Consider the following 18,133-nt stretch of genomic DNA (forward strand, 5'->3'; position numbering starts at 1 on the left):
AATAAACAGTTTTTAAATATTTATTTACCATAATAAGTGTCAATTTCTGAAATTTTTATATAAAATTAATATTAGTTAAATTTGAGTTATATTGGAGAATCTAATATATCACCTGATTAAATACTAGAATCAGCACAAAATTTGTATTATAATATTTTAGTGACATCCTTGAAAATTCTTTGATTTTACGCAGATCGAAGTTATTAGGAATGTATACATACGAAAACAGATTTTAAGATTAAAAATCTTAAAGTTTTTTCAAACTCAAGGATTTAAAGGTTTTTTTCTGTTTTCGAAATTTCCCGGATAGATATGAAATTAGCTTAGCAGTGCTTTTTTTTACAATTTGAAACGTCAGTCTAGAATGTAAAATATTAAATTTTATTATCAAAGTTTTTGTTACGTCAACATCGAATATGTAGTTTTAGTTTTTAGGCTGATTTGTGCTATCGAGTGATAATCGCTCAATTATGAACCGATCTTTATGATATTTGGTTGAGAGATTTTGTTTAGGGGAAAATTTAAACAGAGTTTAATCATTATTGATGGACGGACATATAATTAAACTTTGGTATTATATTAGATTACGGATTTATGTCAACATTGAATAAGAAGTTTTAGTTTTTGAGCCGATTTGCGGTTTTAAGTGGTGATCGGTCAATTATGGAACGATCCTTATGATGTTTGATATAAAGATTTCGGTTAGGTGCATATTTAAACCGATTTTAACGGTGTATCAAAGAAATGTTTGGGTAAAATCCGGTGTTTTAAGATGATGGAACCGAATCTGATATTGGTTTCTCTTCATCACCCACAATTGTTCTTAACTTTCATTGCAATCGGTGGAAAAAAAATTTCTTCCTCTCCTTTGTGTTTGCAAGTTCTAATATTTTGACGAAATAGGTTGTCCCGGTTTTTGCTCATATTTCCATTATTTATGGACCGATTTTGTCGATTTTAAATAGGAAATTTCTCGAAAGTACGTCTGATAGAATTATTGAAGATTTAAATAATAAAGATATCTGGGGTCTACAGAAAATTGATTTCAACAGACAGAGAGTCTGTTACGGGGCAATAGGCAATAAGGAACCAGATAATTATATAGTAGAAATACCAAACGGAATTACAAACTTTATAGGGTATATGTATATCTATTTAACTTTCTAACAAATGCTTTAAAGTTTACGATATTCAATATAAACGAAATTTTAATATATTTTATAAATTATTATTTTTTATCATTAGATAGCGTAAATCGTATTTAGGGTATACTCATAAATGGGAAACCCTTCAGACTGCAGTTTCAAAACTCCAGTTTCAAATTTTAACAATTTTGTTAAGCAAATTGTAAAATTTTAAAAAAATCTTTATGTGACTAATGGACTATAAAGAAGAGAATGAAATAGTAAAGAAATTATTCCAATATCACTCACAGATTAGCGGTACTTGAGATATGAATTTAGAGGATTTCGAAGAAAACTATATTTTTGTAAATTTTTTTAAAAAAAGACTTTATTTATTCTTTTTTGATATGCATTTTATATAAAACTTTTAAAGAATATATAACTTAAGATAATAGGAAACTTACATCTGAAGTTTTAGTAAAATCGAATAATTTTAACCCATAAACTGTGAAGGTCAAACTCAAGCTATGCAATATTGGAAAATTCTCTTGAAAGTATTACCACAAAATATTTAATTATAATAAAATTTTAAATGAATTAATTTATTAATAAAATTACTAATTAATAATCATTATACTAGTAAAGTAGACTAGAAAAACGTTCTCAGTCAATTAAAAAGTTGATTTAATCAATTAAATTATTAATTTAATCAATTAAATTATTAATTTAATCAATTAAATTATTAATTTAATCAATTAAAAAATTAATTCAATCAATTAAAAATTAATGAAAAGGAAGAAAACAATTTAATTAAAAAATGACAATAATTTCTGTGTCATTAAAGGCACTTTAAGAAGAGCCGCTCAAGGATACTACTTTAGTATCAAAAGTATCATTTATTATTCGAATATGAGCCCATCCATGATTATTTTAAATATATTGAAGGATCATGAATGAAACTCAAATTTGATCACAAATTTTGAACAAGTAAGAATTTATAGTTGAACATGGCTGACCCTACACCAGTGATTATTAAAAATGTTGATTATTTTTTTAAAAAATCAGAAATATTTTAACAATTCGTTGACAAAAAAGGGATTTTCTAAAATAGGGGTTATATGGGGTTAGGGGTTAATATGGTGCCATCCTTATAAATTTTGGTAGAAGGATTTACGCCTACATCAATTATTTATGCAGAATATCATCATGATATTAGTGAATTTTTACCATCAAGTCATTTTCTGAAGGGGACTTAGTAAGTGGGATAGGGTCAAATGAGGCCCGATCATTATGAAAATCAGCAGTATCATCAAGTCTTATGTTAAACTAAGAACATTTAATATACATATTTATGAGTTCAAAAGCCCTATTTGGGGGTACGGTTGTATGGGGACTATACGAAATAATAGACCGATTATGGGGCAAATTCCATCTAATTGTCTTGAAAATTGCGACCTGTAGAGTGAGCACAAGGTTTATATGGACACACAGATGGACAGACAGACAGACGGACGGACTGAAAGACAGATACACAGACGGACAAACATAGCTAAATTCACACACAAAGTGATTCTGAGCCGATTGGTATACTTTAAAGTGGGTGTTGGACCAATATATTTGGGTGTTACAAACATCAGCATAAACGCATAATACTCTCCCCACTATAGTAGTGTAGGGTATAAAAATATTATCTGGGATTATGTTTATAAAAAAATCCTTAAAAATCTGGCATCTTTTCTGAGACTCACACACACATCTATAGGAAACGTCATTTGCGTTTGGTTGCGTTACGACTTAACAAGGTAACAACCGACAAAAACTTTTGAATAACACTTCGGTTTTGTGTGTTTACACATACACGCAGGCATATTTTTATTTTGGCTAAAAAAATACATTACGTTTAGCCCATAAAGAAAAGATAAAAATAAAAAAAAAATTGTACTGAAATGTTAATCTCCTTAAAGTATGCCTTGATGTTTGTTTAATAGCTGTTGTATTGTATATGTATATGATAAAGCCCTAAAACTATACTATATATTAAAACTAAACTTATTAAGAATTTTTGTTTAATTTATTTAATTTGTTTTAAAAAAGCTTCATTCCTTGAAACAATAATTATTTTTTAACTACCGCAAACATGTGTTAAAGCATTAAATCTTCATTTTATTTAATTAATTTAATCAATTTTATTAAGAATTTAACGACAGAATAACGAGAAAGCTTTAGAAAAGAAAGAGTGAAAGTAGCCAGAGCGTACGAGATTTGAGCGAAAGAAAGAAAGAAAGAGCGAAAAAATATAACGTTGCTTATAATTGTTGTTAATTGTTGTTGTTATTATTGTTTAACTCTGTGTGCAAAAGTATAAACAACGCAAGTAACAGAAAACAAAAAATTAAAATTAATTAAACAGAAAAAAAAAAACATTAATTAACAAAACCTTCCATTCAATTGTTTGTTATTGTTGTTTTCTTCAATTTAATTCAGTTTTCGTTGAGCAGAAATTGAAACGTTTCCTTATGATCGGCTCATTTTGGAATTTGTGTAGAGCGTGCCCATCAATGCCGGTAGACAAGGTGAGTACATCATTTAAACCCATAATATTTTGGAACCACAAAAGTTCTAACTATTCTTTAGCCTTAAATATTTCTTGTTCTTTATACATCGTGTATTCTCGCAAAAATAAAAACAAAATCTACCAGTCAGTTTTTGTTGTTGTTATAGTATTTTTTTATTATTAAGCAGGGCAATGGGTCATAATAGTACTACTACAGCTCCTCATACTAGTGTTGCTGCAATTGTTGTTGCTGCTACCGTTGCTGTTTGTTGTGTTGTTATAAGTGATTTCATACTGCAGTATTTTTTTATATTTCCAAAAGCCTAAAAAGCCTTTTTCAAAAACAACAAAAACTCGTTGTATGGAAAAAAAGTAAACCTACAATTGCAGTTGTGTTGTTAGACATGTTAAAACATGCTGTTGGTTTTTGTTTTGTTATTATTTCTGTTATTGTATTGTATGGCTAAGGATAATAAGGTCGTTATATAAAGTTCTATACCAATAAATTTTGCAAACAAACATTTAGACAAATTAACTTAATACTACCTAGAAAGAAAAAAGGTTGTATAGCAAAAAGGGTTGTATTTTCAGTTCAATCGCCTAAAAGTAGGCAGAGTTTTTTATGTTTTGTTTGAGTTTTTAAAATTCAAAACTACTTGACTTGTTTTTTTTTTCTGTGTAAGTGTGATGAGTGTGTTTACAGTTTGCATGAATCAAACGCCTGAAATTAGGCTGAATTTTTATCAAAGCAATGTAACAATAGGGAATATAAAAATATCCAAAGTACAAACGCCTAAAAGTATGCATAAAAAATTGGCAAAAGCATGTTTTACCCATAGGTATATACATACTTACATATACACTATGTGTGTTGTATATCAAAGGAGGAAGTTTTTGTTTCCTTTTTTTCTTCCTTAACATCAAAAACTATACTACACTTTTAAAAGTATTTTTTTTGTTTGTACGAACACTTACATACATATGCATATAAATGTATGGCTATACATATACATAGAGGCAATTACATACGAAAATATTTATGTTAGATTTTTGCAAACTTTAGCTTAATTTTGTGGCTTTGTATAATATAAATTTTAGTGAAAAATAGTTTCAATACTAAAATATTTGAAATTTTAGTAAATCCTTAATAGAACCATGAAAAAGACTATTCGACTGTTATATGCAGATATATAATTTAGATCGTAAGAGATATTATGAAAAACTGTGTGCTGATTTTCAATGACCCTATCTTTAGTATGTCATTGAGTTCGTGAAAGACATTATGTCTGCTGATCGTCCAGTGATCTTTGAAACTATCACTAGTTTTAATCAATTTTTGGTTCCTAGTGGTTCAGATACATATATCATTGAGTTCGTAAGAGATATTATGAAAAACTGTCTATTGATCGTCCGGTGATCTTTAAAACTATCCCTAGTTTTGTCCAATTTTTGTTTCCTGCTGATTCAGCTATATCACTGAGTTCGTAAGAGACAATATGAAAAACTTTCTACTGTTCGACCAGTGATCTTTAAAACTATAACTAGTTTTACCCTATTTTTGATTCCTGGTGGTTCCGATATAACATTGAGTTCGTAAGAGTGAGAGTAAGTGAGAAACTTTCGGCCGATCGTCCAGTTAAGTAAACAAGACTCCATTAAAAAGGATAAGATAAACTATATCCAATCTTGATAATATTAAGAAATTTGGTTGGTTGCGAGATTTGTCCCCCCCGGGTATGTTTCCTTGATGAAAGACCCTCATCTTGATGTATTGCAATTCCGGGGTAAAGAGGGAACTATAAACTGGTGATGACATTTCACTCCCTGGCTAGTCCTTGGATGATTTGACATGGGGTCTAACCAAAGCACCACATAATCTGGTACTACGGGTGGCCAATTGCCCGCAGGACTTGTTCTGGCTGGTCAGTTGGTTGAGGTTCCTTCGGAATCCACGTAGTGGCAGTGGTTTAAACCCAAATTCGCGGGAAGGGGGTGCTTGGAATTGAGCTGATAATGCAAAGATTGGGTATATAATGGAGTGAGATGTACCATTCGGATACTTGTATCTGATCGACGAGAGGGATCCTGAGTTGTATCTGTGGAGATGTCAGAATGACAGAAGGAGTGACAGTTGAAATGTTGGTGAAATTGGTTGAGAAGTTGTGGAGCTCTAACACCTTAATCTTTAATTTATCGGCGAATTTCCGCCGATCCGTGTTTTGGACTACCAATTACGTTCCCTAGGTGCTGTTGCCGCATCAACTGAATCCATCTCAGTAGTGTGGTTGGGCGACTTTAAGAGGTCTTTGGATGATGAGAATGTTTGTAGGGACAGGGCATTCCTCTTAACATCAATAGGGTGTTTCCACCTTAACGTCACAAAACGAATCCAAGAGATTACAAAACAAAAGTACAAGGTAAAAAAAATAGAGCTATAGCACGATGATCTAACGTTGGCGACAACAACAGAGATGAGTACATCACTATACTAGCCATGAGTATCAGGTTTAATAGTGCCGACACGGCGGCAAGAACTTAAGTTAGAACTTAGGCTAAAGCTGAAATCCGGGGCTTCCCGTACAAATAACTCGTTACGTATGGAAGAAAGCCAAATGTTCACTAGAAGAAATTGATCAAGATTAATGTACTTCAAAATCAAGGAATGCCACTCGTTTGATATACCGGAGTATAAGCTAACATTTCGGCCTTATTAAATGACAAGACTTTGAATCTGATGAAACAACGAATAACCTTTTGTACATGGTACGCGCACTGATTCCACAGTTACTTCGAATTTTACCTAAAATACCCGAATAATTAAGAACCAAAAACAGACATAGAAGAAGATTGATAGACTGAATCGGCTAGATCTATAATAAGCTATTAAAAGATATTTGTATTTGTTTGGATCCCGGAATATTTGCTTGGTATTATTGAAATTACTTAAATTACTTAAAATATATAATGTTCCGATAGGTTAGGTTAGGTTATGTGGGTTGCTCGCTAGTATCGAGTTCACTCGGAGGCCTTGTGGCCCATTGTGTTACTTTTAGAATTACCATTCCCTTATGTTGAGAGAATGGTTTTTCCCCTAATTTCGTTGACAACTTGGTTCGTTCGGTCTCCATGAAAACCAGCCGGTACTTTGAATAAAACCGATCATATTTATTAGTGACGCATCTCTGAGACAGTATAGATCATGGAAAAGAGTTCTACCAAGATAGAGTAGTCTGTGCTCTTGCAAGGCTGGGCAGTCACATAGAAGGTCGAAGCAGAAGGTCCAAGCAGCCTCTACAGTAGCTATAACGTGGGTAGTCCATACGTTACCACATACATACATATGTCAATCATACTGTTCCCTAATCGAGTTCTTGCTAAGAGACAAGGGAATCCTAGTCCTATCTGTAGTCATAGTGGGCCAGAACAGTCTCGATATTGTACAGGTGGTAATATTTGACCACCGTAGTTCCGTCCCACTCAAAGCTCACTTAATATATCTATTTTGATAGGGTCGTCAGGGGAGTATAAATGTCCTTTTGTGCAAGGGTTAAGTCTAGGGATGACCCTTTGGTAGCGCGTTAATCAGATATTTCATTTCCCCTGATGCCCTCATGTATATCAACTCAACATGATGTTGTGTCAGTTGTGTGATTGAATACAATTGAGAAGACATTTCGACATAATAACATTGGAGTTAGGAGCCTTGATTGATGCAAGGCTGTCCAAGTATATATGTATAATCAAATTTTCGAGCCATTAGTATAAATTGAGATCACGTCGTCCCTTAGGACAGTGTTCGCGGCCCAATCATCCCCTCTTGGTATTCTGATCTTGAATGACCTATTAAAATTCAGTATAGATAGTATGTAGTCCGTTTCCTGCCCCATGATTGGTCTGTCTATCTATTGTAGGATGGTGCCATGACCAATGCGATCATCATTCAGTCCGTTCGACTGTTTAACCGGTTTCATATAATACATATAAGTTTCTAAATTTAGAATGCCATTAGAAAATTGAATAATGTGAGTTCAGTCCCTAGTAGTTCTAAAAAGGATCAATTATGAAGGAAAATATTGGAAATATTTTGTTGTAATTTTTATAATATCCAGAAAAATACACATAACTTTTCAAACAATATACATTAACATAATAGATAATGAAAATTGAACATACAAAAGAAATTACAAAAAAAAAACTTCTCCATATTCAAAGCCTATCATTAGCTGTTCACTTGCAAACAAAAAACATTGCCCACTTTTAGGTGTTCTAACAATTGTATTCACTCATTCATACATACAATGGATGCTAATTTATAAAATTACTATTGATTTTCTATTTCAAGTTTAATTTTATTTTATAGCCAAGAAAAAAAGGTTCTATTACCATTCTTTTCTTCTGTTCTTTCTTGCTTAGTTCAATAAAGAAATTTTCTTTAATGACGCATCCCTATGTGTTTTACAACATTTAGATTTTGTTTCCTTATATTTATTTTTTTGCGAAAAAAAAAAAAATACTACAAATATGTACATGACTTTAACTTTACGCAATTTCTTCTAAGGGTTTTTAGTCTTTTAAAAGAAATGATAATTCGATGCGAAATAAAGAAGAGTTTTGCGAAAATATTTTGCAGCAAAAAAACAACAACGAACAAGTGGATTTGAGTAAAAGAAATACAAAAATCAATAACATATGATAGAGTGGTATTCAATTGCAAAATACTATAGAAAAGTATAAAATGAAAATACAACAACAAATATAATGGGTTATTAAAGCAGCAGCAACAACAACAATAACAAAAAAGTACATTGAACAAAAAGGAAATGAAAGACTAAATCGAAAACCTGCGACAAGTGGTGGCAAGTTAAAGAAAGAAAATTAACAAAGAGCAGGGAATATAAAGAGACACACAGAGAGAGAGAAGAGAGAAAACAACACCCTGTATAAAGAAAAAAAGAGACAATGGAAAAGAGTATGAAAAAAAAGCTAATTTATATTACAGCCTGAAACTAGGCAAGGGTCTAAACAAAATGAATGTGTTTCCTTATTATGTATTAACTGGAAATGCATAACGGTATATACTAAATAAAAGGAATATACAGAGAGAGAGAGAGAGTGCAAAAGTTTTTATTCGTATAAGCGTAAATGTATAAGTGAGAGTTTTAATAAACCCCTAAAACTGAGCAAAGAGTTCATTTATACTATAGCTAAACAGAATTCAAAAATTATTCCGCATGTGATTCCAAAAGGTCTTACGACCAAAAAATAAAAGAAGGACTGAAAAAAAAACACATTTTCTTACCGTATGACTGGAGCCGGCTTTTGATTGTTGTTTGCTTTTAGTGGTTTGAGTAGTTGATGGCTTAAAGTATATAACACAATAAAATCACACTGCAAAAACAATAACAACAAATAAACCCGAACAAGTAGAATGAAAGAAATAATGAAAAAAAGGATATACACTACGGAAAGAGAAGGACATGAAAAATATATATTTCTCTAGTTAAGTGTTTGTATGTATAGTTGGCTGGTTAAGTTGTAATATGATTACTATTACATCAGCATGTTGGCAAAACCTTATTACTTAACAACCAACCAACCTACAACATTACTCTTGTGTCCATATTTGTGTAAAAGGACATATTAATGACTGATTTCCATGTGTTAGTAGAACATTCCTTATACATATATAGTGGTGGCTTAGAAAATATCATGCATTTTAATTTTATTACAAAAATGCCGGTAATAAATATTTTTTCTCTATTTTTCTTTCTGGGACACACCATTCTCGCTGTCTGTATTTAGTTAACCAACATATGCTTTAATATAAAATATACTACAAATAAATTAAAAACATAATAAAACAATCTTTTGTAACATGACTCATCAATGGAAAAATATTTTCTTTAACTGTTTCCACCCAGGGAGGGTTTTCTGCAGTAGTAGTAGTAGTAGAAAAGGAGTTTAAAGCAAATAGAAGTTATTTTCTACAAAAAAATATCTTACATTTTTTTGTTGCTTCCGTTTAGATTTGTTGTTTTTAAAAAAACTTTTCTTCATATATATATTTTTCTTGGTAAAAAGGTCAGACAAATATATAAGAAGTTTCTGAGAAATATGAATATGAGAAAAAAAACTCAAAAAATAATCTAAAAAAATTTGCCAACCAAAACGAAAATTATTTTTATATGTATACTAGATAACATTGAGATTATAAGGATATGAAAAATAGTATGTCTGCTGCAGCACATAACATAAGCCGCAATATTTATCATGTTCGGATATCCTTAAACGGTGTCGCATCGGTTCGGAACTCAAAGATTATGCTCATAAGGCAACTGCTTTACTATTGCATATTTTCTTTAATATTTAGTTAGTTGTAGCAAAATCGTAATCTCAACAATATAAATAATACTTTCTTTTGTCGAGTTGTAGAGAGGATAATCGGTTTATAGGTTTTATAAAAATATGAAAATTGCAACTTCTGAAAACGGATAGTATATCACAATGGGGCAGAATGAACTTCTGATATTTCTTAACGGCTAAATCGATTAGGATAAAATTTTAAATGGGAATAGTCAAGGAGTATTTGAGTTTACGTTTTTTTTTTGGCTACCACAAATGCTCTAGGGGCGGCTCTATGTGGTCTCAAAGTAGGGTACAATTGTTTGTTTCCCATCCCATTTTTAAAGATTTTCTTGAAATATTGACTTGAAGTTTTGAATAAAATTCGATAAAACTGTTCCGCATACAAACATGTTATTGTTGTCAATTTTACTCTGGGTAATCACGATTAATAACCCCTAAGGATCCTAACCGATGATAGAGTTAGACCTGTCTGTGCAGAGGACCTGACTATGAGTAGATTGAATCCTATTTCCTGGGAAACAATCCTTGACTAGAAATTTAAATGACACGTCTTGAAATACCCTGGACACATTGGAAGGCCATACATAAACATCGGACCTGCACGATTTCATACCAGATACAGAATTTCTCGGTGATTTTGAGACATTGATCCCAGATAGAATATCATGGTCATGCGGAACATTACACCAAATACAGATAGGAATCCATTGATACATGGATGGCTCTAAACTGGAAGACAAGCGGGACAAAACGAAATTATACTACCGCCTACCTAATGACAACACCAGCTTCTAGACAGAAGTCCTTGCGATAACGGAATGTGTAAACTGAACGAGAGTATACGAGGACTGATCCAATGGATCCTGCACATATCTGCATATGTTTTCCTCGTATATACGAAGATGCTTCCTGACATGCCTCGGAGGAGTATCCATGTATGTTAAAGTTGGGATGACTCCTCCGAGGACATCCCAGGAGGAACTGTTAAGTCAACATGACATTGTGTTTCTTGACTGGGAGGACCTTCGTTTCTTCGTGTAGGTAATGTTCCGAGGTAATTTGTAAGCAGCCCGTTACAGTCCTTAGGGCAGCTCTCCACTGGGTATCACTGAGCGAAGGTGACCACACTGGAGCAGCATAATCAACAATGGTTAACATATTTATCGACAACTAGAAGGTTATATCAAGCAATAAGATTAAAACTAGGAAAGTATTTGAATGTAAGAGAGGGAGAGAGAGTGAGAGTTAACTTCCAGATATAAGCTTTGAATCATATCTGGCTACTCAAGAATGATCGGCAACGAAAAAGCGAATATACTTGGTGTAAAGGGAAAGCAATTCGAGAAAGTAAACCTGGGCCGTTTGACACAACGATGAATCAAAAGTAGAGAATCCCATACCATTGGATCCTATGGGGTAAACCTAATAAGAAGAGTACAGGAAGTTCTTCAGAATAAGCATGTCTGAGAATAATATGATAGAACTTATGTATTCTGTAAGGACACATAGAATTACTGGCATAACTATACAAAATTGGGGGAGCATGCAGAGAGAACAGTGAAACTCTAGAATTCTTTCTCTGTCATTGCTAGGCTTCAGACGTAATTAGACCACGAACATTAATTTTAAGAAACTACGTACAGGCAACTACGTTTGCCTCCATATTTTCCATGTAAATGAGAGCGAAACAGAGCCGACAGTGACCTACAGTGTTGTACAGCCATGTGTATTCCACTTATGATCTGTTAACTAACATTAGAGAAGAGTGTTGTGTTGGTCATATAAAGTTATTAATCATTCCAATACTATTCTATGTTTGCAATGGAGAGAGGACAAATAACTGATCATGTCTTAAAGAAAGTGAAGCTAAATGATGCATGAACATGATGCATCGGAAGTATTTGAAGTTGTAATCTGATAATTTCTCAACTGAACGCAGAAATTATCTATAAGGAAATGATGCATTGAAGAACTCACATATATATTAAAGCAGATCTCCACATAATCTACAAAAAAAAAAAACTCTATCGTATGTCTTGATTGAGCTGTATTGAATGCCAGTTTTTAAGAATTTTGCAAATTTAAGATTAAAAGTTTTAATCCTTCATAAACTATTGGCTCCGCAGCAATTTTCAAGCGGAAACGGAAGTTTGGCATTTTTTAAAAGATTATTTCCGATGTTTGTAAAATCAGGTTAAGAAAAACGCTAGTTAGAAGCTTTGTTTGATACCAACCAGTTACGCCATTCATTCTTCAGGACACATTACCTTATTGGACGCACAATAAAATAACTGATCAGTGGTGTTGTGATTACTTAAGACAAGGAACTAACGAACAAAAAGCCCAGGTTCTTATTCTTTGTGAGCATTCTTTTTGAGTAACTTTTTAACTCCTTATTTGTAAGTACTTATTTAAATAGCGATTTGTAAGTGAGCGTGGAAAGTACTTGCCTCCAATGTCATTGCCGTGTTAAAATAATCATTTAAAATGCTAATGAATATGTAATGAAAAGCATCTTTTTTAGCTTTTTAACTCATTACTTTTTAGAGCATATTAAAGGAATATTTCGAGTTCATTCATTTAAACAATTTTTTCTTACTTTTGTTTAATTTTCAAACAACCCCTGTATAAACATAACATTTTTCATTACTATAACAAAAACATTTTACCGTTTCATTAAAAACTTTAATTCCAATTTTAAATGTTTTTCTCTCGTGTAAAAATGAAATACAACATCAAAAGTATTAAATGTAAAAAAGGGAGAATAACTTAAAAAAATCCACAAATTAAAAAAAGCTTTTTATTTTAACACGAAACAATGGTGATTTAGCTAAAAAAACTACACCTTGGACACCTTAACTCAAATGCTTGTTTATAATTTCGCACTCGGTACTTGCTTTCAAAAACAAAAGAGCAAGTGCACTAATATGTTTTTTTCTCCCTATTATATTTTTTACCTGATATTTTTTTTGTTTTTTTTTTTTAATTTCAATGAAAATGTAAAAGAAAGAATATAATATAAAAGTAATTGTAATCTAGACGTCAAAAAATAAATGACAAACAAACCAACAAGCAAAAATAATCTCTTAAACTAAAAAGAAAATGTGATCAAAAACAGTTAAAAAAGCAGTATTATAAAACACCGTTATGTCATACAAAGAATACGCATACAATAACAAAAAATGACAAAAACATAAAAACAAAATGACCATCAGAAAACCGTAATAATATGGACCATTTGGTTTTGTATGTGTGTGTGTGTGTGTGAGTAGCTTTATTTTAGGGCATGAAAAACCACTTATTGAAACAGAGTTTCTGAAACTTTTAGCCAATATAACCTAAACTTAATTTATTTAAAAAATTTATTCGAAAATTTCTTTAATGCAACATAATATTCTTAGAATTTTCCTTTATAGAAAAAAAATTAAAAAATTTTAATCAATAAAATTCTCATTTAAGACTCTCTGCCTTTAAGAATTAGCTTTTTTTTCTGCGAAGGTTTTCTTTTTGCCATTTATTTGTTATTGTAGTACTTCTTTAGGTTATGCCATATTATTTTCTTATTTTAATGTGTTTTTTTTTTCAACTTGTGCATAATTTAGTTTTTTTTATTGTTTCTGTTTTTGTAACTTTATTATTTATTTTTTTTTCAATTTTATGGTTACAGTTCATGCACCAGCAACACTAAATACCAGTGCACAAACTAGTACACAATATCGGCCGTGCAAAACGACGCAAATATGTATAAATAAGAAAAAAAAGCTAAATACCTACCATGATTTACACTGTGGGCAGGTGTTTAGTTTAGTAACTGTCGGTGCTGTATGCACATTTAATGTTTTTGTTGTTTCTATTTTGTTGCTGCACTTAATTTTTTCGCTAAGCATGTAACACAATACAAGGAAAAATTTGCATTTTCACTACTAAAAGTGTGCATGATTTTCTTTTTCTTGTATTTGTTTGCACTACACGAAATTGTGTAGGGTGTTTTGTATAGGGTATAGAGTTTGTAACAGTTACTACGAAAAGAAACACTAGACTAGAATATAGTGTAGCCTATAGTCTAGGCCATAGTCTAGCCTATCTTATTGTCTAGCCTATAGTCTAGTCTATAGTCTAGTCTATAGTCTAGTCTATAGTCTAGTCTATAGTCTAGTCTATAGTCTAGTCTATAGTCTAGTCTATAGTCTAGTCTATAGTCTAGTCTATAGTCTAGTCTATAGTCTAGTCTATAGTCTAGTTTATAGTCTAGTCTATAGTCTAGTCTATAGTCTAGTCTATAGTCTAGTCTATAGTCTAGTCTATAGTCTAGTCTATAGTCTAGTCTATAGTCTAGTCTATAGTCTAGTCTATAGTCTAGTCTATAGTCTAGTCTATAGTCTAGTCCTATAGTCTAGTCTATAGTCTAGTCTATAGTCTAGTCTATAGTCTAGTCTATACGTCTAGTCTATAGTCTAGTCTATAGTCTAGTCTATAGTCTAGTCTATGTCTAGTCTATAGTCTAGTCTATAGTCTAGTCTATAGTCTAGTCTATAGTCTAGTTATAGTCTAGTCTATAGTCTAGTCTATAGTCTAGTCTATAGTCAGTCTATAGTCTAGTCTATAGTCTAGTCTATAGTCTAGTCTCATAGTCTAGTTTATAGTCTAGTCTATAGTCTAGTCTATTCTAGTATAGTCTAGTCTATAGTCTAGTCTATAGTCTAGTCTATAGTCTAGTCTATAGTCTAGTCTATAGTCTAGTCTATAGTCTAGTCTATAGTCTAGTCTATAGTCTAGTCTATAGTCTAGTCTATAGTCTAGTCTATAGTCTAGTCTATAGTCTAGTCTATAGTCTAGTCTATAGTCTAGTCTATAGTCTAGTCTATAGTCTAGTCTATAGTCTAGTCTATAGTCTAGTCTATAGTCTAGTCTATAGTCTAGTCTATAGTCTAGTCTATAGTCTAGTCTATAGTCTAGTCTATAGTCTAGTCTATAGTCTAGTCTATAGTCTAGTCTATAGTCTAGTCTATAGTCTAGTCTATAGTCTAGTCTATAGTCTAGTCTATAGTCTAGTCTATAGTCTAGTCTATAGTCTAGTCTATAGTCTAGTCTATAGTCTAGTCTATAGTCTAGTCTATAGTCTAGTCTATAGTCTAGTCTATAGTCTAGTCTATAGTCTAGTCTATAGTCTAGTCTATAGTCTAGTCTATAGTCTAGTCTATAGTCTAGTCTATAGTCTAGTCTATAGTCTAGTCTATAGTCTAGTCTATAGTCTAGTCTATAGTCTAGTCTATAGTCTAGTCTATAGTCTAGTCTATAGTCTAGTCTATAGTTAGTCTATAAGTCTAGTCTATAGTCTAGTCTATAGTCTAGTCTATAGTCTAGTCTATAGTCTAGTCTATAGTCTAGTCTATAGTCTAGTCTATAGTCTAGTCTATAGTCTAGTCTATAGTCTAGTCATTAGTCTAGTCTATAGTCTAGTCTATAGTCTAGTCTATAGTCTAGTCTATAGTCTAGTCTATAGTCTAGTCTATAGTCTAGTCTATAGTCTAGTCTATAGTCTAGTCTATAGTCTAGTCTATAGGTCTAGTCTATAGTCTAGTCTATAGTCTATAGTCTAGTCTATAGTCTAGTCTATAGTCTAGTCTATAGTCTAGTCTATAGTCTAGTCTATAGTCTAGTCTATAGTCTAGTCTAGTCTAGTCTAGTCTATAGTCTAGTCTATAGTCTATGTCTAGTCTATAGTCTAGTCTATAGTCTAGTCTATAGTCTAGTCTATAGTCTAGTCTATAGTCTAGTCTATAGTCTAGTCTATAGTCTAGTCTATAGTCTAGTCTATAGTCTAGTCTATAGTCTAGTCTATAGTCTAGTCTATAGTCTAGTCTATAGTCTAGTCTATAGTCTAGTCTATAGTCTAGTCTATAGTCTAGTCTATAGTCTAGTCTATAGTCTAGTCTATAGTCTAGTCTATAGTCTAGTCTATAGTCTAGTCTATAGTCTAGTCTATAGTCTAGTCTATAGTCTAGTCTATAGTCTAGTCTATAGTCTAGTCTAGTAGTCTAGTCTGTAGTCTAGTCTATAGTCTAGTCTATAGTCTAGTCTATAGTCTAGTCTATAGTCTAGTCTATAGTCTAGTCTATAGTCTAGTCTAGTCTAGTCTATAGTCTAGTCTAAAGTCTAGTCTATAGTCTAGTTTATAGTCTAGTCTATAGTCTAGTCTATAGTCTAGTCTATAGTCTAGTCTATGGTCTAGTCTATAGTCTAGTCTGTAGTCTAGTCTATATTCTAGTCTATAGTCTAGTCTATAGTCTAGTTTATAGTCTAGTCTATAGTATAGTCTATAGTCTAGTCTATAATCTAGTCTATAATCTAGTCTATAATCTAGTCTATAATCTAGTCTATAATCTAGTCTATAGTCTAGTCTATATTCTAGCCTATAGTCTAGTCTAGTCTATAGTCTAGTCTATAGTCTAGTCTATAGTGTAGTCTATAGTCTAGTCTATAATCTAGTCTATAATCTAGTCTATAATCTAGTCTATAGTCTAGTTTACGGTATGGAATATATTTTATATTCATCTGGATTTAGGTCCACCGTTTATATTGTAGTCTGTAATCTGGTCTATGGCCTAGTCTATTGTCTATCCTATCGGCTAACCATTATTCGTATCTACAGTAGAATCTATTATTGGACTTCACTATGTCCAATAATACTGAGTTGTATGTAGTTTATAATTTAGACTGTTGTTAATTATATTATTATATATTAATTATCTTATACATAGCCTAATCATAGGTCTAAGTAAAGTCTTATTCGAATTTTGAGAAATTTTGGGGTGTGATATTGTAAGTAAATTGAGAAAATCAATACGTTCCTTTTTTATTTAATTGATACAAAACGGTTTTAATGATACAGACAACCGTTAAAAACTTTAGCTTCTTAATATTTTTTGGTCATGTCAGAAATGTTGATGGAAAGATACGTACGTCTACTTCGGGTCATAATATGTGACAACATATTTCTATGGCATTTTAAAGGTATTCTTCACAACAACATATATAGTCAATATGCAGTTATACACAACAGCCAATATCATTCTTATCGATTTAATTATCAAAAGAAAACTGTTTAAACGTAAAATATTACACACATTTACATGTCAAGCATACATGCAGTTTCTCTTTGACTTTATCAATCATATGTTTGACACTTTTGTCATAAAAATCAATACAATCTTGTATTGAAATCCATGTCGACTGAAGGTTTATGAAAGCATTTCATTCACATTCTACCCCCACCACCGCACTCTTCGTGCAACCCCTTATTTACACAAAAATACACATGCTGCAAGCAACCACAATGTTGCAAGTTTTTTGTTCGTGCACTCGTATAAAATTAAATGGTGACTATATTAAGTTGGCTGAATAACTGACTGGCTGAGTGACTGAGTGACTGACTGTCTGTTTTGCTTGCCAATCATATGTTATAAACATGCAACATTTTTTGTATGTTTTGTTGTTGTTGTTGTTGGTGGTGCTGCCACAACTATTGTTATAATTATTTTGTATGTATTTGATGTTGTAAAACTTACAGCTGTTTTGTTAAAACATGCAAACAATAAAAGAATTAGTATAATGTGTTTTTTTATATGCAAGTTTATATGTGTGCCTTCTTCTGTGATGGCCTTTTTACCGGCAACTAAAAACAAACAATAACAATAGCAACAAAATTCGTGTTTTATTTTTTTTTTTGCGTTTTGCAACATTTTAAGAGAAATTTCTTTATGGAGAAATTCAATTTTGATTTCTTTCAAAAGTAATGATTTACACAAAGTTTTTTCTTTAAAAATATTTTAAATAATTAGATCATTGTTCAAAAATTAATAACACTTAATAATGAATTATGTTGTTTTCAGTTTTAATTAAAATTTGAATAATTAATTTAAAAAGTCTAAACACACGTTCGAAATACACATACATACGTGAATATACAGTGTGTGAGATTAGCTTTCGTAGACAACTGAAAAAAAAAAACACAGCGTTAGGGGTAAGAGAGATAACAGACTATAGTCCAGACAAGACTACACAACAGTACATAATATACACTAGATAG

At 31.7% G+C, this 18,133-nt stretch overlaps 1 protein-coding gene across 19 annotated transcripts in view; it reads left to right on the forward strand.

Annotated features, from left to right (window-relative positions):
- Positions 1-18,133, forward strand: part of LOC119602340 — a 110,182-nt gene that overhangs the window by 991 nt on the left and 91,058 nt on the right. For 17 of the 19 annotated variants that reach the window (XR_005231333.1, XR_005231332.1, XM_037953790.1 and 14 more), the window contains exon 2: positions 3,319-3,697. Coding sequence is in view for 17 of the 19 variants with exons in the window: in XM_037953790.1 (XP_037809718.1) it covers positions 3,641-3,697 (57 nt within the window). In the remaining 2 variants the exon portion in view is untranslated. The remainder of the gene's footprint in view (positions 1-3,318; positions 3,698-18,133) is intronic. The other 2 variants (XM_037953797.1, XM_037953794.1) reach the window with 1 other exon arrangement.

This window comes from Lucilia sericata, unplaced genomic scaffold (genome assembly GCF_015586225.1).
Source record: "Lucilia sericata isolate MDLA Ls3-8-SP2 unplaced genomic scaffold, ASM1558622v1 Contig000223F_arrow, whole genome shotgun sequence".
NCBI classification, from domain to species: domain Eukaryota; kingdom Metazoa; phylum Arthropoda; class Insecta; order Diptera; family Calliphoridae; genus Lucilia; species Lucilia sericata.